At 44.3% G+C, this 25,017-nt stretch overlaps 1 protein-coding gene across 7 annotated transcripts in view; it reads left to right on the forward strand.

Moving 5' to 3' along the window:
* Window positions 1-25,017, forward strand: part of CUX1 (cut like homeobox 1) — a 269,606-nt gene that overhangs the window by 111,043 nt on the left and 133,546 nt on the right. For all 7 annotated transcript variants that reach the window (XM_057373313.1, XM_057373315.1, XM_057373314.1 and 4 more), the window contains exons 4-5: window positions 7,527-7,605; window positions 21,817-21,954. In XM_057373313.1, coding sequence (XP_057229296.1) covers window positions 7,527-7,605; window positions 21,817-21,954 — 217 coding nt within the window. The remainder of the gene's footprint in view (window positions 1-7,526; window positions 7,606-21,816; window positions 21,955-25,017) is intronic.

A 25,017-nucleotide genomic window follows, 5' to 3' on the forward strand; every position in this document is an offset into this window, starting at 1 on the left:
TATTTATTACAGAATCACTTCTGTTTATTACAGAATTACTGTGAGGTTCTCTACAAGCTGGTGTCTGCTCTTGCTTTGTCAGAAAAGAGAAGCAGGAGGTTGAGCTCAGTATAAAACACCAGGAAAAGGTTGCACCTTGGTACTTACGTGCAGGTGGATTTTGCACAAAGGTGGTTAATGAGCTCCTTCTTGCTTGGATTCCTCTGACCTAATTTTTTTAGAAGATCCAGACAAAAGTTTGGATCATCCACAAGGGAGAGGAGCCATTGTGGGTTCCAGGTCGCTGCTCTGAGGAGGAGGAGAGGTGGGCAGGCAGGTGAGAGCACCCATTGCCTTTACACATGGCTCCTGCTGCTGGGAAGCTGAAGGGACCTGACTTTCCCCCCTTTCCTCCCTGCTCCATTTCCCTCACCAAGYATGGCTGGGTTGGCTGTGGCCAGAGATTTCTCCATCCTTGTGCTCTCACAGAACCTCAAGGATCAGAACTGCTGAGCTCTGACATCTCCCTGTTTGATAASAGAACAAATGATTCRCTGMTGTRTTCACTAGAAAGATGTTCCTTCACTTTTGGGGGAAGGACTTGTCCCCTGTTTGGAGGTCAGCTTGCTGTTTTGCCTTTTTAGCATTGAAAAAATTCACAACTGGCCTGTGCTGACCGAGGAGAGAGACTGGCATGCAAAGTGTAGAATTATGAGGGTAAATAATTATTCATTGTGCAGCCAAATTGGGACAYCCCATATCTGGTTTCACACAAGGTTTTTATACCCCTTAAAGTTCAGGTACAACATGACTTCACTAATCACTAGCGCCACACGTACTAATTGGAGTAAAATAGCAAATCCACCCAGTTTCTGCAGCATTCCTGCTGTCTGTGGACCCAGGCATCCCTGGAGTCACTCATGCTGGAGGTGCTGGTTTGTGACACCAGAAAATACTGTGAGGGTTTAAATATTGCGTCAGAGGAGCTGGGATGCTGACATGAGCTTGGTGTTCAGGAGCATCCTTTATCCTTCATGGACAGCTGTAGCTCCCATGAGCAAAGTCCTTATTTCTAGGACCAGGCTGTCCTTTGGTTTGTTTTACTTCAGCATGAAAACCACCAAAACCTCCAGTAAAATTCTAATTCTAACTCATCATTTTATCAGAGTGTATAATATCAACTAATATAGACATTCACAAAGTTAATCCACTTTGATGCTATAAAGATTGATTGATAAAAGGGGATTTTGGTAACATTTGGCATTCTGCCCCTCTTTTTGCCATCCATTCTTTGTCACTCTGGTTTTGTGCTGTACCTGATCCATGTGGGTGAGGGACCATGGGAGGGTGTCTTTGACCCAGCCCACGGTCTCCACCTCCCCAATCGTGCTGAGCCCAGCAAACACACAGGATGAGTCAGTTCAGTTTGCCAGCACAATGGAAAATAAATTCTTCCTCTCCTTCCTTCATTGCCCACCGAGCCACTGAGCTGGGTCATGCTACGGCAGAGGAGGAGGAGGAGGGAGCAGGGCTGTTCACTCCCTGCCTGCCCCTGGATGGGCTGGGAGCTGGGGGAGAGCAGGAGCTCAGGAAGCTGCTCTGAAATGCAGGGAGATGGGGAGAGAGGCAGGGGGCTTTTCCAGGGCTCCAGGAGAGGTGCAGCAGGGACAGCAGAGCCGCTGATCCCGAGGGTGACAAACGGGATTTAATCAGAGCTGGGCTCTGCTGTCAATATCTGCAGGCACATGTTGGGCTGGGCTCTTTCACTGGGAAGGAAGATCAAAGATTGGAAAAGCAGCAAGAAGCTGTCCTGTGAGAATATTCCTCGGGGGATGGCAGCGTTGTTTGTCTGGGAAAATCAGGATTTATCCGGGCATGAAAGGAAGAGGAGGTTTTAAGGGTTCAGGGTTGCAGCTGTTTCACAGTGGAGGGAACAGAAATGAAAAGTTGAGGGGTTTGAGTCCTTCCTAAAGCTCTGTGCTTAACTTGAGGTTAAACCAACAAGTTGGTGAGGCAGGTATGCCCTTCCCAGGCTCTTTCCTGGTGCTGTACCTGTTTCTCAACCCAAGCAGCTTTGTTAAACAGATTGGTATTGGATCATCTTTAATTCYGTTAAAGAATTTATAGCCCAGCTAAAATCCACACCATATGCCTTAAGCAACTGCACAGAAATAATTTTCTTTTCATTCTGCTTCAAAACGGTTTTAATTGCAACAAGCTAAAATATAGGAATTTTTTACTTTTTCTTTTGTTGGTGGCAAAATAAATTAACAGGGACGGAGAGCTATTTATTTTTACTAATTTGTAAATCACAATGTGATTTTTTTATTAACTTATTTATTAATGTAGATATCTCTTGTCATTAAGAAAGGGAAGTCTAACCAAGTAAGGGCTTCAAAGCAAGACTGATGCATTAATAATCCTGCTATAGCCACCATTTGATTCCAAGGCAGTTATTCAAGAATACAGCATGGCTTAAAAGAATAGTGCTTTAATGAGTTGTTCTCATGCTTTTCCCTTTGTTTCATATGGTTKTCCCAGTTTTTAATGGTGTTTTGGTGACTTGAAGTAATTGAAGACAAATGGAAAAACTTCRTGATGCAAAACAATGCAACAGAAGATGTGTAAGGAAAGAGGGGTGGGTGTCTCATAAGGCATCCMTTTATTAAAAATCAGAAAGAAAAATAACTTCTCTTTTAAATAATTTATTTTTACTTGAGACATTAGYTCCAGATTGTGTGCAGGACACTAAAAGACATGTTAAGGTGCTTAATGAGMGTGAGAATGAAACAGGAGAGGAAAAACGGAAGAGCTGGGGCTGCAAAGTTCATATTTAGCACAGTTGTGTGAACAGTTGTGTTTGTGGATCTGCAGTTCAGGGTAAATCAGTAAAAAAATGCCAGACACAGCACGGGGAGCCCTTCCCTCACAGGGGAGCTGTTTTTGGGATGCCCAGTCCAGCATCCCCATCACCAGCTGTGCTGCTGGATCGGGGTGGATCCGAGAGGAGCGATGTGCCGGTCCCGTGCTCTGCAGTGCTGATACCCATCAGTTCAGACAATCCAAGTGTCCATGCAGGGTGTGCTGGCACCTGGCASTGCAGCTTCCTTGCAGAGAGTTCCTTGCCCTGTTTGATCTCTGAGCTGAGGAGCAGAGCTCTGCACCCTTCGGTCTGACTGCAGCCCAGGAGAGGATACCACGTTCACACAGCCCAGAACATCCCCACTCTCAGCCCTGTGCTCAGGGGCCCTGTGCCTCCTGCTGCTGGGGAGATGGAGGGRYCTGGCTTTCCCCTTTCCTCCCTGCCCCATTTCCCTCACCAAGCATRGCTGGGATGGCTGTGGCCAGAGATTTCTCCGTCCTTGTGCTCTCACAGAACCTCAAGGAYCAGAGCTCTGACATCTCCCTGTTTAGGGACAGAACAAATGATTCACTGATGTATTCACTAGAAAGATGTTCCTTCATTTTTGAGGAAGGATGTGTCCCCTGTTTGAAGCTCAGCTACTGGGGGAGCAGTAAAAATCAGGCTTGAATTAATGCTGGAATCTCCTACTGCATAAAAAGTGACAGATTCCAAACCAACASCGCCGCAGGCTTTGCTTTTATCTTTCTGAACTTGGCTGGACATAGCTGGAGGAGCAACACTCGGATGAAACCACGTTCAGCACCTTCCCTGGCATAGGTGCCAGATTTATGGTGCTTTGGTAAATGTGTAGATAAATCYGTGTATTTTATTGGTGATATTTTGATTTTAGCCAGGTGCAGTGGGTGTGAGACTGGGAACAAGTCCTCCTGAGCTAGGCTGTCCATGCTTTTGGGGGAGCAAGCCAGCAGCAGAGAGTGKGATCAGACCATGGAGATCCTCAGGGGCAGTTCAGAGGGAGATGATCCTGAAGGAGCAGGGGGGACACTCAGCCTCTGAGGTGACCCTGATACCCCAAGMAACGACTCAGGAGAGTGCCTGACCTGGAAGAAGAAGGTGGATAAGGGGAGGCCTGGTCTGAGCCCCTTCTCTGGCCGTGGCTCCTCTGCACAGGCAGGGATGTTTTGGGATGAGGAGTGAGATGAAGGCTGTGCTAAACAGGGAGGATTCCTGGTGTCTCAGCTCTGTTATCTCACTGCAGCGCCAGTGGTATTATCAAGACAAATAGGATGCCAAAACTTAAAAGTGAACATATGTTTATGGGGGTGGTGGGAAATACAGAGGTCACTGTTGTTTCTTTCTGCTCAGAGAAGACATAATGAGGCCTGGTTTAGATAAATTAAGATTTGGAGCTAAGCTCGTGTCAAGACAACGCAAGTGTAATTATAAGTTGACTTCTTTCAGGGTCCCTGAAGTTTTTAGAGTCAAATAAAAATGTTCAGCAAGAGTTTTATAATGTAGTTCAACTATTTAATGYGAGCTGATTGCAGCTCAGCCTTGTTGGCTCCTGAACCAATTTTACTTTGATTTGAAAAATTTTCAGTCAACTTCCAAATGTTTCCATGTCATTTCAGTGCTCTGTTTCCTCTCTCACTGGACTTCATTTATATTTTGCTATTTTTGATGTCTTTTTCCTCCCACATTTCCTTGTTTCCTTGTGCACCTGGGTCCTGGCAAGCTTAATTATTTTTTTATTCCAGTTAAAGTTGTCATGGTGCTTTTTCTAAATTTAGGAATTTTATATTTAAGATATAAAATAGTTGTAGTGCTCATTTTAGTAGAACTTTAAACCAGACAGGTTGATTTATTTTTTYAACAACTAAAAACATAAAACCATATTTCTGCCTGGTGGGATTGTTTGGAATTCTGGTTCTGAATTGGGGGGTGAAAAAAGGTGTAAAATACCTGTGATTTACAAACTRCTTCCTTTGGAAAGTCTCTGATCTCCTTGGAAGATGTCGTTTGAAATCTGGTTTATATTTCCATCACTCTATAACTGGTAAGGAGCGAATAAACCATACCTTTTRCAACACTTAGGGAGAATATATGTACAAATGCTCTTTATTAAAATGTGGAAAAACTGTAATAGGARAACAAATCCATCCTGTCATTTCTCAGAAACTGAAGCATTTTAAATGYTTTGGTTTTCATAAAAGGGGCAAATGAATTTGGGTTTTTTTTTCAAAATACAGTACAGAATCAGTGCCGTAATGCTAATTGTATTTAATAATAGTAATTTAAATTTGGCTGCTCTCTGCTGAGAGAAAATTATATGTGGGAAYGTGGAAGTCCAGAAGTGTAACATATGGTGTGGTTTGGCCTCCTGAGAGTCTGGGTGCACCCAGCAAACAGCTCAACTGCACGGGTGTCCCTGGCGCTGCCCCTTCCTTCTCACCATATCCCCGAGCGCTGCCTGGCGCTCTCCAGCACGCAGCGACACATCCCAGGGCCTCCCTGCCTTTGGCACTTCATTCCTTTCAGTACTCCTCGTGTGAAAATGTTCTCTCTGAACTGCTGCTGTTCCCATTCCCTAATGAGCATCGGTCCATCTGGGACTGCTCGAATTCAAATTATTGAGTGGGTTTTTCACAGCCATCAGTCCCTTGCTCTGCGGCGCGTTGGRTGCCCTGGGAGATTCCAGTGCCTTTCCGTGGTCTTTCTTGGTAAACTCTGAAAGACCAGCACTTTGTGAGAATTTGTATCTGCTCCCCACATCCTCCACCATCTCGACATCTGATGCTCATTTATCTCTTTTCCAATACCCTTTGATAAGTGGCAAATAGGTCAGGTTTCAGTTACACCACACCTCYTCCCACCTCGATAAATTAATCCAGATTCTGGGGGGATGTCAGTGAAATARGAACTGGGTTTATTTCTTTAAGTACAGCCTTGTATTGTGTTGCCAGAACTCATCCCTTCCCAGCCTCTGTCCGTATCTCCCAAGATTTCCGCGCTGCCGCTGCCAAACGCTGCGCGGAYGCTGCCGTGTCCTTATTTCCCTCCTTGACCCCTCCTCCCCTCCGAGTCTTTTCTTGGCTTACACGCTGTGCATTGTGCTTCTGTGTGATTTCTGCAGTTGTCCTTTGCTTTTCTGGCCTTAATCCTGCCCATGATGATCCCTACAAGTCACTTCCCAGCCGTAAGGCAGATCCGCACCAGCCCCGCGCCGTCCCGCGCTGCGCTCAGACCCGCACTCYCTGCATTATTTCATCCTCCACGTTGTAGGATTCTCCGCTCTCCCTTCCCAAATCTTCCCCTTCTCTTCACAGAGGCGTTTCAGTGCAGAGTAAACACGAGTGGCACCAAGGCTGACCCCGCAGCACCCTCCTGCGTTATCTCCCCTGTCCCTTCCTCTCCCGAGCCGCKGCACTGCTGAAGCCCTGCCTCGGTCGCACGCTTTGCAGGGCTGCAAATCCCCCTCCTGCAGAATAAAATATCAAATACTTTCCTGAAATGCAGATACAGTAAACTCTGGCCATTGTTTCTGCCTTATCTACCGAATCAATAATGTAGAGAAAGAATTCAAGGACGTTTTTCAGACAGGGCCTTCCTTTTTTTAGGCCGCGGTGACGTCGGCACCTTTAAATGGTTCCATAATATTCCCTGCCTTTCAAATACACAGAAGAATTGATATCAGGCCTTTGTATCCGCAGTTCTTCAGATCCTTCCTTGCCTTTTATTAAAATATGGGAACGATAATCTCCATGCCTTTGGTTTCCTGATTTGGGTAAGCTGCCACAGAGCTGTGTCAGGCTTTCCTGTTTCCCTTTCTGTCCCTCTGCTTTGGAGTATTAATTCAGTAGATCTGATCCTGAGTCACTTTGGTTGTTTATTGTCGATATTTAGTAAGAGTAAATCCTCTGGTTCCTAGTACAATAGGAAGATACRTGCTTGCAAAAAAAAAKTTGCTGTATAAGAAGTATTTTATTCTCAGAGCCGTTAAGCTGCCTTTCCTTGTAAAATTTTAGATGAAAATACAGACGTAGGGGAAAATAATAAAGTCATAAAAATTAATTCTTAGATGTGCGTGTTACAGAACACAAGGAGAAGCTGGTCAGAGGAGCTCAGGAGTGCCGGTTGTGCCTGAGCTGTATCAGAAACTTCTTTGCAATGCAGAAAACTCACAGTTATTTAGTGTTAGGCATCACAGGGTGCTCAACAAGTTCATCTTTTCATCCCCTCACAGGCTTATTGCAAATAACAGGAAAATCTATTTACCACAATAAAGGCAGYGTGGGACGTCAGAAGTGGCCGCGGTTCCGTTTGCCACGTTAGATCTCAATAAGTGGTAAAGGAAAACAGTTGTTGAGGAGAGAATCTGTCTGGCAAATACCAGGCTTTTGATAAAGATTTGAAGTAAAGAATCACAACAGGCAGGAGTGTTCATGAAAATATTGATGCTTGTTATTGTGCTGAAAAATGGACTTGAAATTATATTCAGTACAAATGAGGCTGAACAGTCTTTTAAGSCTGCTTCTGTAGGAGCTGTGCACAGGAGACTCGGGTTCCCTTTTTATGTATTAACTAGTTTTACATGAAATCTGTTAATTTATATTTATAGCTCTGAGTGTCAGAGTTGCATTGGAACAAATCTTACAGCCTCTTCTCTCAACCTCCCTTTTAGATTGACGCATTGGGCAAACGAAGCAAAGAAGCCGAGGCAGCCTTCTTGAATGTTTATAAGAGATTAATTGATGTTCCAGGTAAGCAAATTATTCCCTTATTCTGGAAAATTAATGGYTCATGTTTGTGTGAATGCTACTGGGCATTTTTCGTACTTTTAATGAGGTAAATATGAGAAATGGTTTCAGTCTGGAAATGATACACTCCTGTACTGTTCCTAATGGAGAGAACTGAACTCTGGCACATTTCAGGACTTCTCACTGCATTTACATGTCAATGTTCGTGTGACTCCATTTATATTATTATGATACTGTGCAATCCTCAGTATTTTGTTTGTTAGAGGGTTCAGACAATTTTAACAAAAAAGATGCATCTTGATACTTGAGCAAGAAACAGCAGTATTTGTACTTTTAAAGGATATTGTTATGCCTTCCAAAAAAAACAGAAGAGAAAGCCTTACTGAAAAGTAAATCACTACCAAATTTCAGTTCTGTGCAGTGTAAGTGTGGTCATAAATTTTATTCAAAGGTCTTTATTGTATGTGTTTTCAACTTCCCTTTTGTTTGGCATCCGAACTTTCTTTGTTTGGCATTTGGTTTCAGTTCATTTCTTTTTACATTTTGGGCGTTGATTTTTTTGTTTTCCCCAGTGGTAAATAAATACTGGCTGAACAGATTTTCCTTTTTGCAACTGTACCCACAGCAGAGAGGGAGTGAGGAGCCCRAGTCTCTGCTGCCACATCTTGGCCTGACTGAGCTGTTGGCACATGACTCTGTGTGTGTCAYTTTATACTTTTATAAAACATTAACATTATATATAATATTCAAAATACCTCAAAAGAGAGCTTTTGAGGTGCAATTAATACTTTTAAATACTTTTAAGGCCTCATAGTACCCTGGCCTTTACTGTTTTTACYGTTTAAGGAGCACATTTCACCCATRKTTCAAATAAAAAYTWTTTTTTTAATGTTTTAGTTTAATGATTAACTGGTTGAAAGATCATTGTTTTCCGATGCTCAGTCTGAKCTAAAACATCTGGTTTTTTAAGCTTTCCCATTCCTAGCTGAGCAGTGCCCAGTGGCCAGACCCTCTGTAGGGATGCAGGGACTGACCACGCTCCTCCTGGGCCACAACTGCCTGGGAAATGTTGTTTTTAGGTTAGTCAGCTGTGATCTGGGAGCTTTCCTTCACTTACTTCCTGCTCAGAGCCCCAGGAACRTTTCACTGAGCACAGAACAGCTCCCCTTGCCCACCTGCCCGTGCCATGGATAACTCGGAGAGGGTCCTGACTATCACAGGCAGTTTGCCTGGCATGAGCAGGGCAGGCATGGAATGGGCACCCACAGCTCTGGCTGGGAAAGAAACCCCTCCATGAAAACATTCCCAACATTTCTGCAGCCTGGGAGTCCAGTCCAGCGCTGGGGAGAGGCACCGCAGCTCCTCCATCTCTGTATTAACAACGGTRCAGTTTCCTGTCATAATTTGGGAGCTGAGTAGGTTTGATTTGGAGCAGTCTGGCTTTTTTCACCACTGAGCAGCGGTGTCAAACAAGAGCTGTGTGGGATCCTCTTGTGCAGAGGATTCTTTCTGAAGCCTGGCACGGTCACAGGTGCYGGGATTTGAGCAGCACATCAGACCAAAGCCTTGAGGAGCAGGTAGGATTTATATCCCAGCCGTGCTGTGGGATAGAAATGGTGAGGGACTTTGTCAGGGCTTCTTTGTTGGAGAAAGAATTTTCTCTGTTGCTCTAAATTTACAGCCCTGCTCCCACACCCCACAGCCTCTCTCTTGCCCYGCCGTCCCCTGCGCGTGCCTTATGTCACCCATCACAGAAATATTTCTTTGATATTCTTATTACACATAAAAACTCCAGCCTGGCTGAGTTGAGAGTGTGGGATGAGAAACAACTCCAGTTTTTAGGTCCATGCTCTCACCTGCAGGCCTGAGAGGCACAAATTGCAGGTTCTCCAGCTCCTGGAGCTGCGTGCAGGCGTAACAGATACTCCCAGTTTACACCACACGCTGCAAGGAGAAGGAAAGCAGCTTTTAGGAATGCATGGCACTGCTCTTCATCACTCTGTTTCATTTTGTTGCTCTTTTTCCTTTCCGTCTCATCCTTGCAGTCTGCCAGGTTGGGCAGTGTCCATGGAGGGCTGGGTGGGTATCCATGGAGAGCTTTCCTTTCTAAACACCCAGCAGTACTCATTCATCACGTGTTGCTTTGCCTCCGTGTGTCTTTCCATATCTTCGGACCTGTTTGGTTGCTCTCTCAAATATTTAGGTACACGTTGAGCTCCCCAATCCTGCTGTGTTTTCTTTCTGGYGTGAGAAGGGAGCAATGATGTTTGGGGGAAGCTATGACTGGAATGCTGCAGGGTGGTTATTTAGCATTAAGCATCGCTGGTACATGACAAGGGTGCAATTTTATCAGACTTTCAATATCCTTTATAGGACCATATAATAATTGCAGCTGAAGTCTAATTCCCAGCAGCCGATTTTATGGTTCTTGAGGAAAGCRTGTATTTCTCTCCTCAGTAATAATGTGCACACTTTATATAATTAAAAAGGGCTTCTATTTTAATTTTACTATAAAATGATCTGTATTGAAACTCCAGCTACAGTGCTTTATGGATTCAGCRAAGTTTAATGATTTTCTTTTCTGCCTTGACCAGAGTTTTCACTCAGGCTCACCAGTAAGGAATTTCTGGGAAGGGTGGTATTTTACTTGTAAATTTTCCTATGTACATCAGGGGGTTTCTCTTTAAAAGATAAAACAGACCTTTTTATATATCTCTCTCCAGCTTTATGGTGCTGTTAAAATAGCATTATCATTGCTTTGTGCTGCAAAATTTATCCTTCCTAAAGGAAAGTACACGTCAAGGAAAATATTTTGGTTTATGTGCATTTATACAGCTGTAATTCTTACTCAGATCGTTCTGTCTTGCTTGAGACTGAACATTTTTAATTTCGTTCTGTCTTGCTTGAGACTGAACATTTTTAATTAATGGAATTAATTTTCTCATTTAATTGCCTTATTTTCAGTATGCAGTACAGAACTAGGGGAAAGCGAACGCTGCCACATGAATTGCACTAATCAACAAGGCTGTCACAACTTACCTTTAAAAAATAATGTGAATATATTTATTTTGAAGTAAAGGGAGGTTGTGTCTGTGTTTTGAGGAAGCCTTCTTCCATGTGTTCAAGCTTCCTTTGTCTTTAGTTTTATAAAATTAAGAGTATTATGTTAGCACCCTTGGCTTTTAGGGTCTTAATCTTGGGAGCACTTAAAGTGAAATTGGAGCATTCTGTGTTTGGAGGAGCGGTGTTGCCTTGCAGAAGCAGTATTTTCAAAATTCTTTTTTTTCCCTAAAGCTTTAAAGGGAAAMTATTCAGCATTAAAACTACTAAATGTTTTTATTTCAAAAAGGAACATTGTTCACTAATTTATCTTTTAAAAACAAAACTTCACTGTAATTTTCAAGTAAAAGTTAAAATGTGGAGACCAAGTGAATGCCAGGTGTCAGTGTGGATGAAGTGGTTAAACAGAAATTTTTTTTCTGCTGGGTGGATCACTGCACTTACACCCGGTGCCACGGTGGATTTGCCCAGCATTTTATCTCAGTATCGCTCCTGTGTAGGCAAAGAAACAATTCTGCCTTTAAACACAAACTCTGCTCTCTGGATGTGGCACAGTGAAACCCGGTTGGGTTCAATCCATAGAGCAGGAAAAACCAGGGAGTTTTTTCAGCATAGACACGGCTGAGAGTGAGGAAGGTTAACACAAACTCTTTGCTCTTGGTTTGGAGGGGCTGTGCTGCCTTCTAGGGCTGAGCCACAGATGGGTTTCGTTTCTCCTTAATGGGAATTTTCTCGTCCGGAGACAAAACGACTCTTGGGGTGTAAAAGGGGATGTTTGTGTGGTTTTATTGGAGACTCTTCGCAGGTCTCTGCTGTGCTCAGATTTGGCGCTATATAATGTGTGTGATGTGGTTTTTAGCTCAGAGGACCTGCTATCGAAGGGAAGTGTAACAAAACAGAGATGGTAAAAATAAGATTTTTTTTTTTTTAATTCGCCCTGTCAAAACAATCAAAAGCAATAACAGTGAATGATGGCTGAAGTGGAAATTTTATCTTTCCCTTACTCCTTGCCATCATRAATTGCACACCCAGCCGTGGGGGCTGTGTCTCACAAAGGAGTTTGAAGGAGGAGCAGGATCATTTCAAAGGAGTTTTCCACACACCTATCACTACATGTAGTATTTTAATTTACATGCAACTCCAGTTCAGCCTTACAAATTCCAACTGCCCTGCACAGGGCATTCTTTTTCCAAGAAATACTTCAGCTGAGGAAACACAAAGTTCTTTTCTAATAAATGATCGGTAAAGCATTAAATAATTGTGAGGGAAATACTTCTAAAGGCAGAAATGAAAATTATTTATGGTGCTTACAGCTATCAGCCATTGCGTTTTGATTATTTACAACTCACAGCCCTCTCCAGACTTGCCCTGCTGTTTGGGCTACGAGAAAATTCCATTTAAAGTGTATTTGATAAATGTCCTGAGGTTCATTTAAAGTATATTTGATCAATGTCCTGAGGTTAAAGGTGATAGAAGAGAAAAACAGGTTTGATTTTGGGTTTGGTTGGGGTTTTTTTTCTCCAGAAAAATTTTCTGCCGCTTATGTTGGAGGTGATGAATGCATATGAAGTTGTTATGTTTATGTACGTCCCGGGAYGTGTTTGGATTTTTTGGGAAAGTGTAATGTTCAGCAGAAAGGTCAATGCCAGCCCTGGTAGGAAAGTCTGTATAATACAGGTTTTTACAGACCCAGATGATGTGCTTGAATTTCAGCCTAGGCACCCCCAGCCTTTCCTGCCTGTCGGGAGRGCTGGGTGAATGTAAATTTGGGGATAATAAAGAGAGGAGAAGGAAAAGAATTTCACTCCAAGGGGCTGTGTTTATGCACATCCCAAAGCAGAATAATGAAAAGATAGTTTGATATAGTCAGTAGAGAGTTCTTGTCTGAGATAATGGTTAATTGGTTGGCAAAACTGTCTAAAGAGCAAGATCAGGTTGTAGTAAACCCTGAGTTTGTGGTACATCAAGGCTGATCAGCATAGATCATTTTTCTGAAATGTTTGGTATTGTGTGAAAAAATTTAAGCAGCTCCTCGTTTGTTAATAATATGTGTCAAAACTGTCACCCCTTTCCCAATAAAATATATCGGAATAAAACAGAGGACAGACCCATAAAACGTACAAGTTTATGTTTTTGCTGCCCCAGACTGTACAAGGGAAATGAATATTCATAACATGCTTCTTCTCAAGCTTAGAGGGAAAAGAAAACAATATTACAGTGAGTAGTCTCAGGGGGAAAGGAGGCAAAATGAACTTGCTCACGGACACAGAAGTGGCACAGACTCCCCTCAAACGCAGCAGTCGGGTGTCTTTCTAAACACACTTGAAAATCTGATAAAATTAAAGCAGAAAATTGAGCATAGTTAATACTTGAAAGAGTGAAAAGCCATAAACCCCTGTGGCTGCAGGCAGTGATTTAGCTGCTGAGTGGATCCCATCTGAAGCCAAAATCCTTGATGCTTCACCAGCGTGTTTAGAACAGGTAAAAAAAAGGAGTTGCACAAACACAGGAAATTCTGGAAGCGAAGTCTGTACTGTAAAAAATTACAGACTGTAGAAATTCAGTGATTTTCCCCAAGCTGTTCTGCAAATCTGCAAGAAGTGCCCGAGGTGGGGGTGAGAGGGAGAGTTTAAAGTCCCCGCTGCAGACAGGAGATTTTGAGCAGAGTTCTCAGAGGGGCAGCAGCTGCYGCCGTTCCATTTTCCAGCATATCCTGGATTGCCCGGGACGCTGCTCCAGCCTTGGGGTAGTCCAGTGCTGAGGAATGTACAATTCCTAATCGTGTCAGCCTCCTTCCCYGTGGGGCTGGCATTCCGAGCCAATTTGCAGTTTGGGATGTGTGCTGTAGGGCAGCACTGTTAGTGTTACACAGCTATTTCCAGACGGAGCACAAAGTCCTGGCCAGTTCCCTTCTTCAGGACTCATTCACTTTATCCTTCTGTTTTAAAACCCGCGTCAGAATAACTGAAAATAGTTCTGGTACCTGAGTACGTGGCTTGAAGTTGGGCTTGTCTGATCACATACTTTTTTTCCCTCTAGTTTTTCTCGTTGAATTAATAATTGGATAAATTCCTTTGTAAAAGCCGGAATAAATATTCAGAGGAAGAAATATCCCTAAAGCATACACTCTAAAAAATTTATTGTGTGGTTGTCAAGCCCTATTTTACTTGGTAGGCTGGAGGCACGGAAGGAAGAGGGGAGGTGCAGATAAGGGGAAGGATGCAGTGAATAGGAGCAGGAAGAATGTGCGGGGTAAGGAGATATCCCAGCAGATATCCCTGCGGGAAGGGGTTGTGTTCACCTGGAGGGTGTCACTGCAGCCCGAGTGGAGTTAGAGCAGCCCCAAGGCCGGTGTCTGGAGTGTGGTGGGGAGGGAGGGGGAATATTGGACTTTCTCAGTTGCAGGAATGTGAACTGRTATTAGAATAAACCCCAGCTTTCGGAGGGTTTAGTGCTAAGTCTGTTCAGAAGCTTTTAGGAGAAAGGAGGGATGAATGTGGCAGAAATGCTTTAAAACGTAGTGGAAGGTTCTTTTTTTTTTTATAATCTCAAAGTAGGAGACATGAAACTTGAAGTACAAATGTTTTTTTTTTTGTAACTGTCCTTTGCACTGAGCTTGCTGTGTGAGCAGAAATTCCAGTGTCCTGRGCCATTACTAGAACATTAACAACCAACCTGGAGGCTTTGCAGTTGCAGTGGCTTCTCTCRTAACTCATTAGGTTCTTTTTCAGCTGACATAGTGCCGTCGAATATTGCACTACCTATTATGCACAACCCCGCATTTAATATTAAAAACTTTTCTAAGGATTTACTTTTATTACTCCTTTGAAAATAGAGGGAACTGCAATGCAGTTCATGAAGGAGTCACTCATTTACTCTGCCTTAAATGATTTTTTTTKATACTAGGAGAGTGATGCATCTCAATCTGGGGCAGGGTAGAGCATCTTTCTGGTAGTAACCATTCCCGAGCTGGGAGATAAAGGATGTTTTTAAATAATAGCCCACAAGATGTAAAGACCATGCTATAGGAGGAATCTGTATGATTGTGGTCGCACTGCATGTACACCATCCCGGGCTGTTTCATTAACCCTGCAAGCTTTGGAGAGCCTGTGCCGTGATTAATGGGCAGGAAAGGCGCCGGTCTGCTGCCACTCCCCCGGCCCCACGCAGGGGGGTCCCATCAGTCTGGTTTTGCTGCTTCCAGAGGTCGCGGAATTTGGGATTCAGCTTTTATTTTTTTTTTTTTTCTGGTAAGGAAAATGAGAGTCCCTCACCCTCTTGTGGGCACTTTGAATTCCCCGGTACAGCCTGCACAGAACGCTCCGACAGCCGGAGGGCGAGGAGAGGGCTGTTAAAAAGTGGGAAAAAATAAAAGGAAGACACAAATCCCAGTCCTGTGGGATGGGGGAGTAAGAAAATATGTATAATTCTTGATTGAAGGAAGAACCCTTTCATGGTTTTTATGAAGTGAGGAGTTGGAGAGATGATGAGCTTTGTTTCAAATGGAATTACGGCTATAACTCTTCTGTCCCTGGGCTACCAGAGTCATAGGGGAACAGGAGCAAAGCTATCATTTATTCCATGAAATCTTTGTCTCAGTCTCTCTAGGCTATTTCAATTTACCCCTGAAATTTCTGGGGAATAATTAATGAATTAATTAAGTATGCTGTGAGGTGTTTGAATATTCAAAAGCTACAATGTAATTATTATTTTTTCTAAAACACATTTTCAGGTTATTTTCTGACAAGCAGTCTCTCACGAAAGCAGTTATTGCACCAGAAGCTCTTTGAGCTTCTCTGTGTCTGTAAATCCAGGGATCATTCCTCGGCAGGAGCAGCGTCGCGTTTAGGAAAGGGAAAAACTTCCCTTTACTTCGTGACCGAAGTGTTGCGACAGCAGGGCTGAACTCCCGGCTCCTTGAAAAAGTTAAACCGCGTTAATAAAGTTGTGTTTAAGGAGGATTATTATTTTTTCCCTTCCCTTATCGCTCCGTGTGGGCGTTTCTGGTGAGCGATCTCTGCGAGCTTTGCTTACAGCGGGGTTTGGGCACAGAAACTCAGTCGCGTTGAAAGAGACGCRTTGCCTTCCATGAATTATTTTTAGATCCCAACCTTAGGAAACACATTTCTAGTGATATAAATTATTAATTGCCCCTGTAGTTCTGGCACTGTTTCATAACTTGCTTTCTTATCGTTTCCAGTGTTACAGGCCTGTAAATGAAGAGGGAGGAGGGGGGGWTATTAAAAGGCAAGTCCTTTGTTTTGGAAGAGGCTCTTCAGGAGCTGCATGTTATGATACCAAAGGAATAGATTCAAAGTAAAAGAGAAGAGGTTTAATGTAGATATTAGGAAGGAATTGTTCCCTGTGAGGGTGGGGAGASCCTGGTACAGGRTGSCCAGAGAAGCTGTGGCTGCCCCATCCCTGGAAGTGCCCAAGGCCAGGCTGGACAGGGCTTGGRKCASCCTGGGAYAKTGAAAAGTGTCCCTGCCCATGGCAGSGATGGAACACGATGAGCTTTAAGGTCYCTTCCAACCCAAACCATTCTGTGATTTCTGTGAATGTATTTTGCGACTAAGCAGAGRGCGAACCTCGGGCAGGGCAGAGCGGGGCGCTGGGCTCTTGTGCAGCCCCTGGCCCATCCGTGGGGGTCTCACCGCATGGAAAAACCCCGATTGTGATGATTTTACAGCGTGTGAGGAGCCCCGCGGTACCGCACCGGCAGCCGCGGCCGCCGCCCGATCCGCCCGCGCTGCGATCCAGGCCGGGCTTTGCCGCTCTCCCCGCCGCGCTCCGGGCCGGGCCCGGCCGGGGGTCCCTGCGAGGGTCCGGGCGGTCACTCCGGGGGTCCGGGCGGTCATTCTTGGGTCTCTGCGGTCACTCCGGGGGTCCGGGCGGTCACTCCGGGGTCCGGACAGCACCGCCGAGGGTCCGGGCAACCCCTTTGGGGGTCTCCGTGGTCACTCCGGAGGTTTCTCCGTGGGTCCAGGCCGTCCCTCCGGGGGTCCGGGCAGCACCTCCAGCGGTCCCGGTGYCCCCTCACAGCGGGGCTGTGGGAGCCCGTTCCTCGGGACTGTTCCCGCCGAGGAGCGCTCCGCAGCCCTGGGGTTAAACATATATATATATATATATATTTAAAAATAAATATAGGGAGAGGGTAATTTGGCCCCGCGCGCTGTAAATTGTACATTTAAACAATGACACAGTTTTTCCACTCCGTTGGGCAAGCCCCGCCATCAGCCCCTCAGTGTTGTCGGGGGGTCCTCACCCCTCGCAGCAGCACGGCCTGAGGGTTAAGCATTAACTTTAAACATCCCCCGTCCCGCAGGAGCTCCCTTTCCATGAGCCGAGGTGGGCATTTCCCCCCTCTCCTTAAATAACGAGGGTGGTCCCAGCATACTCTATATCGAGACAGCTTTTCATCAGTTGCTCATCAGCATGCTAATTGCCGTATGACTAATTATGCCCTGAATTCCAGTTGATTTTCTTAATGAGACAGCTGGGTTAATTATGTAATCGTATGATTACATTAGCCCAGAGTGCCCTGGCGAAAAGGGAGGTGGGCGGGAGTGGGACGGCACCGGGCGAGGGGCGCGGGGGCAGCGCGGTAATGACCGGGGAGGGCAGGCCTGCGACAGCGACAGCGCCCGTGGTGTGAGCGCCGGGATAGCCTTATTGATACGAGAGCTGAGCCGCCTTCCAGCCCGCAGAGTGAGGGAGGAGCGGGGGSCGTCAGCGAAACTCCCTGTGGAAGTTCAGGCGGCCATCCATGCCCCCCTGTCTCAGGGGTTTCGGCTGAGAGATGTGGGGTGGGGATGGATTGTAGAGGCATAGGATATCCTGAGCTGGAAAGGGACACACAAGGATCGTCAGTGCAACTCCCTGCGCAGCACAGCCMCAAAAATCCCACCCTGGGAGTGTTGTCTAAACGCTTCTGGAACTCTKGCAGCCTCGGGGCTGTGCCYATTYCCTGRGGAGCCTGGGCAGTGCCCCAGCACCCTCTTGGGGRAGAACCTTTTCCTGATWCCCGGCATAAACCTCCYCTGACAGAGCTCCAGMCATTCCCTGGGTCCTGTCCCTGGTTACAGAGAGCAGAAATTGGAGCTGCAGACCCTAGTGAATCTGTCCTCAGTCTCCTCTCCTCCMGCTGRACAAACCAAGTGCCCTYARCTGCTTCTTGTATGGCCCCTCCTGACCCTTCACCATCTGCATGTCCCTGCTTTGAACATTCTCTAACAGCTTTAAATCTTCCTTACATGCGATACTCAAAATTACACCCGGGATGGTGAGGGACCGCCTCATGTAACGTGTAGTTCGGGCAAAATCTATCTTAGTGTTTCTTCTAAAATGGTTTGTGAAGCCAGTACTTTACGTGCATAAACAGCAGGAGGAAAAAAGGGTTCTCTTGAGCTGCTGTTCAAAAAAGATTCACCGTCAGGGCAARTGCRTGGTGTGAGAACAGCCCGAGAGGTKTTGCCGCGGCTGCRTCGCRCCAGCTCGTTTTATGTGGAGTATTAACTGCTCTAAAAATCACTTTGCATTTGTAACATTAATTGTTCTCACGTCTGTGTCCACTGAGACRTGTCCATCCTCCTTCTTTGTGGGGACAGACGCTCCTCTACAAGGGTGTGGTGTGTCCCAGCAGCGAGCGAGGGGGCGTGCCCAGAGCTCTGCAGTCCCTGGGGAAGGAGAGGCAGGGACGGGCTTTGCAGGTCCCGGTTTTTTAAATTCGGTAGTTTCTGTTTTTCCGGGGTTTAAAAATCGGTGGTTTCTGTTTCTCCTGTGGTAGTGTGGAGGAAACTTCAGCAGGGATCGGATCCAGATGTGCTGGGCTGCCTGCGAACACAGGATGCAGGGGGCTTCTCTGTGGGTACAGCATGCAACAAGTGGATTGGGGAAAATGAGCAGAATAGGAAGCAAGAAGAAAAAAAAWGCACTAAATTTAGTGTAAAAATAGAGACATCTCAATTTATCCTTGGGCAGTAACGATCTTGCAAAACACTTCTTCAAGTTCTGGATTATCAGATCCCTTTTACCAATTTTCTCCTTTCTTTTATTTATCCTGTGCCTAGCAGGGATTCTGGACTCTCACAAGAGAAAATTCAGGGCAAGGGAATAATGTGTGATATGTTTTTCACATTTCGGTGTTCAGCGAGGTGATTTTTCTTTCTTAGAGACCAYAGAAAGGGCATTTCCTTTGCTGCCTCTCTCCCTAAACCCAGGCCAGTTGGGTTTTTTGAGCCGTGTGTATGCCTGTTGTTTGTGTAATGAATCGAAAGTTTTGGTCCATTGCTTGTTTAAAAATTCAGTGACCTCCTGTTAAATGACATGAAACATACTTTGCAAACCTGGTTAATATAAAAAGGTATGCTTTTCCAAGCATGCATGTGTTGGGAAAAGGAGAGTATTTTTATTTATTTTTAATCCAATCCACTCAGGTAAGAAAAAAGCCATTGTGACTRTACTTGTTTCAGGTTAATTGGTGTTTATAAATACTCCAGAAATAACAGGTTTTTAGTGTTTTCGAGCTAAAAGAGCATGTTGGAGCTTGCCATGAGAAATTATTTTTCTSTCTGCCCGAAATGTCTTGGTTGGTCATTTTATTGTCATGCAGGGATTAGTTTTCTTTACTGCAGTTTATAAAAACTAAGAGGTGCTTCACCCATGGGGTTTTTTACATGTCTTCCAGCAGTATTTGGTGGCTGCAGGCCATTAGTCCTTCAAATAGGCTCTAGTGAAGTTTGAAGTTTAATGCACAGAGACTTTTTTTACATTTTGTTTGTTCTGCYACTGTTTTGCTACTTGAACATTAACCTTTAATAGAGCTAAATTAAATATACATGTCCTGATGAATAATTATGAGATTGCAAGCATTTTCATTTTGTACATGAAGCTTCTCAGGGATTGCAAATTTGACTAAAGGTTTAGTCATTATTCACTTTCTAATGCCCATGTTATTTTTGTCTTTTAATTCTTTACCGATTTCAATATAAAAAGCCCTGTGTATGAGGAGCAAAATCCCTTTTGTGGGTGTCCCGGCTTTTTACAATGGGCATGTTAAAATGAGGGTAGGGGAAAGTGCACCCACAATTTTGTCGAGTTCAGTTTCTTTCATCGTGGCACTTTCACGCTATCTCATAGAAATACCCACAGCTGAAGCTTGAGATGCCTGATAGCATTCGTGGTTCCTGTAACAATTTAAGACGTGGCTGCAGTGAGACAATCCAGCCTTTCTTCCTGCTCAGCAGATGAATGTCCCGGGCTGGCTCTTTGGGGGGGATGCTGAGCTGCAGGAGTGTGACAAAACGGTCCTTGCKGAGGAAGGTCACAGACCTCCAGGGGAGCAGGGGGATGTTGTGACAGCCCACACCGTAATTGGACCATACATAAATACTGCAGAGCCTTCAGCTCGTGCTACCACTGCCACTTCAGCTCTATATTTAATTCCTTTACCTGTACCCCCCTGTCTCTGCCACAATAACATTTTAAGTTTGATTTATTATAAATATTTTAATACCGATAATAATAACGAAAAGTATTTGGCCTAAAAAGCATAAATGAAAAAGCTATGTAGTCATAAACTATGTATGTACAGAGAACAGATGACAAGCAACCTAGATTTTGTATTATGAACAGGGTAATGCCATAAGCTGTTGAAGAACCGGAGTAACAAAATGCAGCAGGCTGCTACTTAGAATGTCTCTGAGCTCAACATAACCCAGTGCTATTCTTTTATAAACTATGCAACAACGCTGGCATATTGAAAAAACACACAGGCTCATGCTTAATGTGTTAACAGAGGTACAATAGACTTATTATGTGTTTCCAGAGACTGGAACTGAGGGTGGTCTGAAAAATTAATGACTGTGGTGGTTGAAAATTAAGTGAACTCCCTAATATATACTGTTGTTGATCCACTGAGTTTGGTGTTTAGCATTCCTCAACAGGAGACTAAATCTTTGCAGCCATTTCACAAGAGATGCTGGCGCCCATAGCAGAAATAYATTCAATAATCTTTTATAAGTCCATCATACTCTGGAGTTTTCCTGTCCTGACTGGGAAGAAATCCCAGAATAAATCACACGTGCACATGTCAGGTGTGTGCTGAGAAACCTCTTCACCAGAGAGGGATGAATATCAGAGAATTCGTACTGAGAGGGCGTTTGATTAATGGTGTAAGAAAAAGGGAGACCCAAACCCAAGGTTCACGGAATTGATTACATCCACACAACGTTTCTGATTGTTATTGATCTGTCAATTAGAAAAAGTACCACTCACATCTCCATGGTCACATAACTGTTTGAGCTCCACCATGCAGGAGGGTGCAATTTCCTTCAGAAATACACTCCTGCACAAGAGGAGGCATGGGTGGGCCAGTAGCTGTCAGTGAGCTGTGCAGCTTAATTGYTTTTCAACCCAAAATTCTCATTTTGCAATCAAAAATGTGAAACTTCAAACTTGCACGTGCCTTTCTATCATGAATRTCTGCACCCAGGAACACTGTCCTGTGGATTAATTTCAAGATAAAGGAGGCATGTCCCAATTTCATGGAATCACAGAATGGTTTGGGTTGGAAGGGTCCTTAAAGCTCGTCGTGTTCCAAGGCCCTGCCATGGGCAGGCACACCTTCCATTATCCCAGGCCATTCCAAGCCCTGTCCAGCCTGGCCTGGAACACTTCCAGGGATCCAGGGGCAGCCACAGCTTCTCTGGGCACCCTGTGCTGGGACCACACCACCCTCACAGCCAGGATTTTTTTCCCAATATCCCATCTAACCCTCCCCCCTGGCATGGGAAGCCATTCCCTGTGTCCTGCCATTCCAGATCCTCATCCAAAGTTCCTGTCCAGCTCCTCTGGAGCCCCTTTAGGCACTGGAACAGGCTCTAAGATCTCCCCAGAACTTCTTCTTTTCCAGACTGAACAACCCCAGCCTTCTCAGCCTGTCTCTGTATTTTAAGGGAACATAAATGAAATATTTCTGTTTTTTTGAAGTTTGCAGGAAATATAATGTGGGGAATGTATAGGGCTAAAACTCAAAGTAGGGTCCTGCTGGCACCAAAATGGGTATTGATTGAGGAAAAATGGTCAYTTGTGCTCTGAACTGCTTGGGTCACAGAAGTGCTACTGTTACATTTTATTTTACTGTTTCTTTTCCAGATCCGGTTCCAGCCTTGGATTTAGGACAGCAGCTTCAGCTGAAGGTTCAACGGATGCACGATATTGAAACAGAAAACCAGAAACTTAGGGAAACTCTAGAGGAATACAACAAGGAGTTTGCTGAGGTGAAAAATCAGGGTAGGTTGCAAACATCAGCTTTTAATATGCACTGGAATTTGAAGACAGGGATTGACTTCGTTTTTATTTCTTATAAGTGGAGCTGACAGTAGCAATGAAATTCAGTGTAGAAGATACAATAGTCCATTACAGCCACTTTTGTATTTGTGTGTGTAGATATAGCTTTGGGCAGACTCTTTGGATTTCTTCCAGGGTTTCATCTACGGTAGCACCAAGTCAGAGGATGAAGTTGTTATTCTGCATATTTGGTTGTAGCCTTTAGCACTGAAAATTACACCTGACTGACGTTATTTGTGACATTTTATGAGAGGCAGTGCTGGTACTGACATCAAGCTGAACGTGGGTGTTGGTACTTGTAGGATGTGCAGCTTGCACAGACAAACACAAAAATWCAGTATTTTATACCCACATATGAATCTGTACAAAATGGAACTTTTGCTGGACTGTTTTCTTCATTTAAATGTACTACTGGAGTACATTCAGCATATGCACTTTATTTTTACTCTAGAGACTATCCATAGAGCAATGTAAATACAAGCTATTACTGTTAAATWATTTAAGTTTTAATGAGACTAAAGTACATGAAAATACATTAAAATCTCAGTGAGATTTAAAGCCTGTTGGCTTCAAGACTGTTCAAGTTTTCTTGTGATTCAGAATAAAGTTTTCTGCACCCAGAAACAAAATTTTCTCAGCTGTACATCTATTTGCCAGCCCATGGGACTTTTCATTTCTGTCTTTAATGCCCAGTTCTGGATGGTGGGAAGGTAAATTGTCTTGGCATTTGGGAAAAAGGAAACTTTTTAAGATTATGAAACTGTTGCACCCAAATAACATTTGAAAGCTGAGTTAGCACCTAAGTTGACTTTGTTACATCTCTTTTTTGGCTGAAGGAACATGCATGCAGTTATATATTTTGAAATATATTTTGTTTTAAGGTGGAGGGTGTGACCTCTGGAGAGGACAGGTATCAGCATACCAGGATTTGGGCTGGACTGCAAGAGATGTCATGTTGGAACTGTAGTGCTCTAAGCAAGACAGTGTTTTTTGCTGGAAATGTACAATCATTGCACTTCACTGTGCAGAGTTTTCCTGAGGCTGTGCATCCAGTACATCCAATCATGACATAGGGGTTCAACCCAGAAAGTTGAAAAGCTCTTGACTTCTAGATTTTTTTTGCTACAACCACTCATAACTGGCATTTTTGATTTTCCCTGGTGTGCTGGAACTTCCTTTCCGTTTTCCCACTGTAGCCTTTGTGTTGTTTTTCCCTCCAGTGCCGTAGTTCTACTCTCTGTTTCAAGCAGGGATTAATAAGCTATCCAGGGAAAAGGCTGCTGTTAGCTAAGGGTGCTTTGATCAGTTAATCTCTTTGTTTGGAGGGCTGGTATGAGCTATACGGTGCCTGTAAGAAYTTCTTCCAAAACTGGTATAAATGGCAGTGCCTGACAGGCTGGAGCTGACCTGACCTGAAGAAAGCACTTAGTGCTTGGAGCAATGTAGAGGATTGAACTGTGCTTGTCCAGCACAGCTGTTGTCAGGCACTTAAAGGTAAAATCAGATTTGATCACAAAAGTTGCATTTTCCCSCATATTTGTGCACTTCTTGCGTTCTTTTTGGTAGTTTTGTTTCCTTTTAAAATTAGACACTGACGCTTAGTCAAGATACAGTTTCCCATTTCCATGAGTTTCTTTTGCTCTCTGCTTGTCCATATACCTRGATACTTTTGCAGATTTGTATCTAAAAGCACCTGAGGCAGAGGTGTCCCCAGAACAGAGAGCAGCGCCCTTTGTCCATAGGAGCGAGCATCCTGTTGTCTGTGTGAAGGAGCATCCTTTGCTTATTCAGGAAAGGATCAGAATTTGTATGACTTCCCKGATCTCAGGGAAGAATTTCCCTTTGCTTCAGAAAAAAAAGAAGTGAYGTGTCCTTTTCACGGCCTGTTACTCAGTAATGAGCCTCAGCTGATTTCTGCACAGCCAGCAAAACCCTGCTCCTTCAGGCAGAGGCAACTGCTTTGCTGGCAAGCATTTTACCACTCTTCCTCCCCTTTTTTGTGGTCACAGTGGCCCAAGCTGCCTTTGGTGGTGCCCAGACAGCAGATCATGTCACCAGCTACCTCCTGTCTGCTATGCAGCTCCCTGCTCCTCTCTCAGCATCTGGATTTTGAAAGGATCACGTGTGGGTTTGTGTGATATTGTTGAGGATTTTTTCCCCCAAGCCCATAGGGTTGTTTTTCAGATTAGGGTTTGTCTTCCTAGGATGTTTCTGCAGAATATGAAACTTTTCATATCCAACAATTTTTATTTTTTCCTCGAGCATTATTAATGTCATCTGTTAATGAGCTGATGTCTTTAATCCCCCCTTCATCTCGATGTGAGTACTCTGAACTGTGTTCCTGCTGCAAGTCTTCTGGCAGTCCAAGGCTTTTTCCAAATTCCATTATTGTTACAAAGCAYACTCTGGTGAATGTCCTGCTTTTCCTCTTCTGAGCCCTATAAGGATTCAGTCCTTTCCTGTGGGTGGGATCTCGGGGTTTTCACGTAGGAACTGATCAGGGCACGTAAGGAGATGCTGAGSCATAGCTCTGCAGGTTTGTGCATCCGTTCCCATTCACTGCAGGACATGGCAAATGCAGGAGAGCTCCTTTTTCCAAGGGAGGGGTTCTGCAAATGCCCTGGAAAGCTACAAATGCCTCAGAAAGTTAAAATAGTTGATGTTTGTGTGTAAACCCCAGTGTGGATGGCGAGGAAGTGACAGCWACAGGAACGTGCAGAGCTCCAGTGCCTGCTGTTCATGCAGCAGTTGGATTTCTCATCAGCTGGGGAGCAGAATGGAGCTGTATCCCAGATATGTGTTCAATTAGTGTGAGATTGCATCTGTGCATGAACCATAGTGGAACTGCCTCTTATGCATGAGCACAGTTAGGTGAATTRAGTGTCCTGTGTGTAAATGCATCCTAAAACCTACACTGGGACTTTATTAATCTTCACTCAGCACTGAGCTAATTTTAGGCTAGTCAATAAGGTGATATTATATTTTACAATTGATTTTTTTTGTTGT

The sequence above is a fragment of the Malurus melanocephalus genome, unplaced genomic scaffold, assembly GCF_030028575.1.
Source record: "Malurus melanocephalus ecotype Western Australia unplaced genomic scaffold, MMel_1.1 scaffold_193, whole genome shotgun sequence".
Lineage (NCBI taxonomy): Eukaryota > Metazoa > Chordata > Aves > Passeriformes > Maluridae > Malurus > Malurus melanocephalus.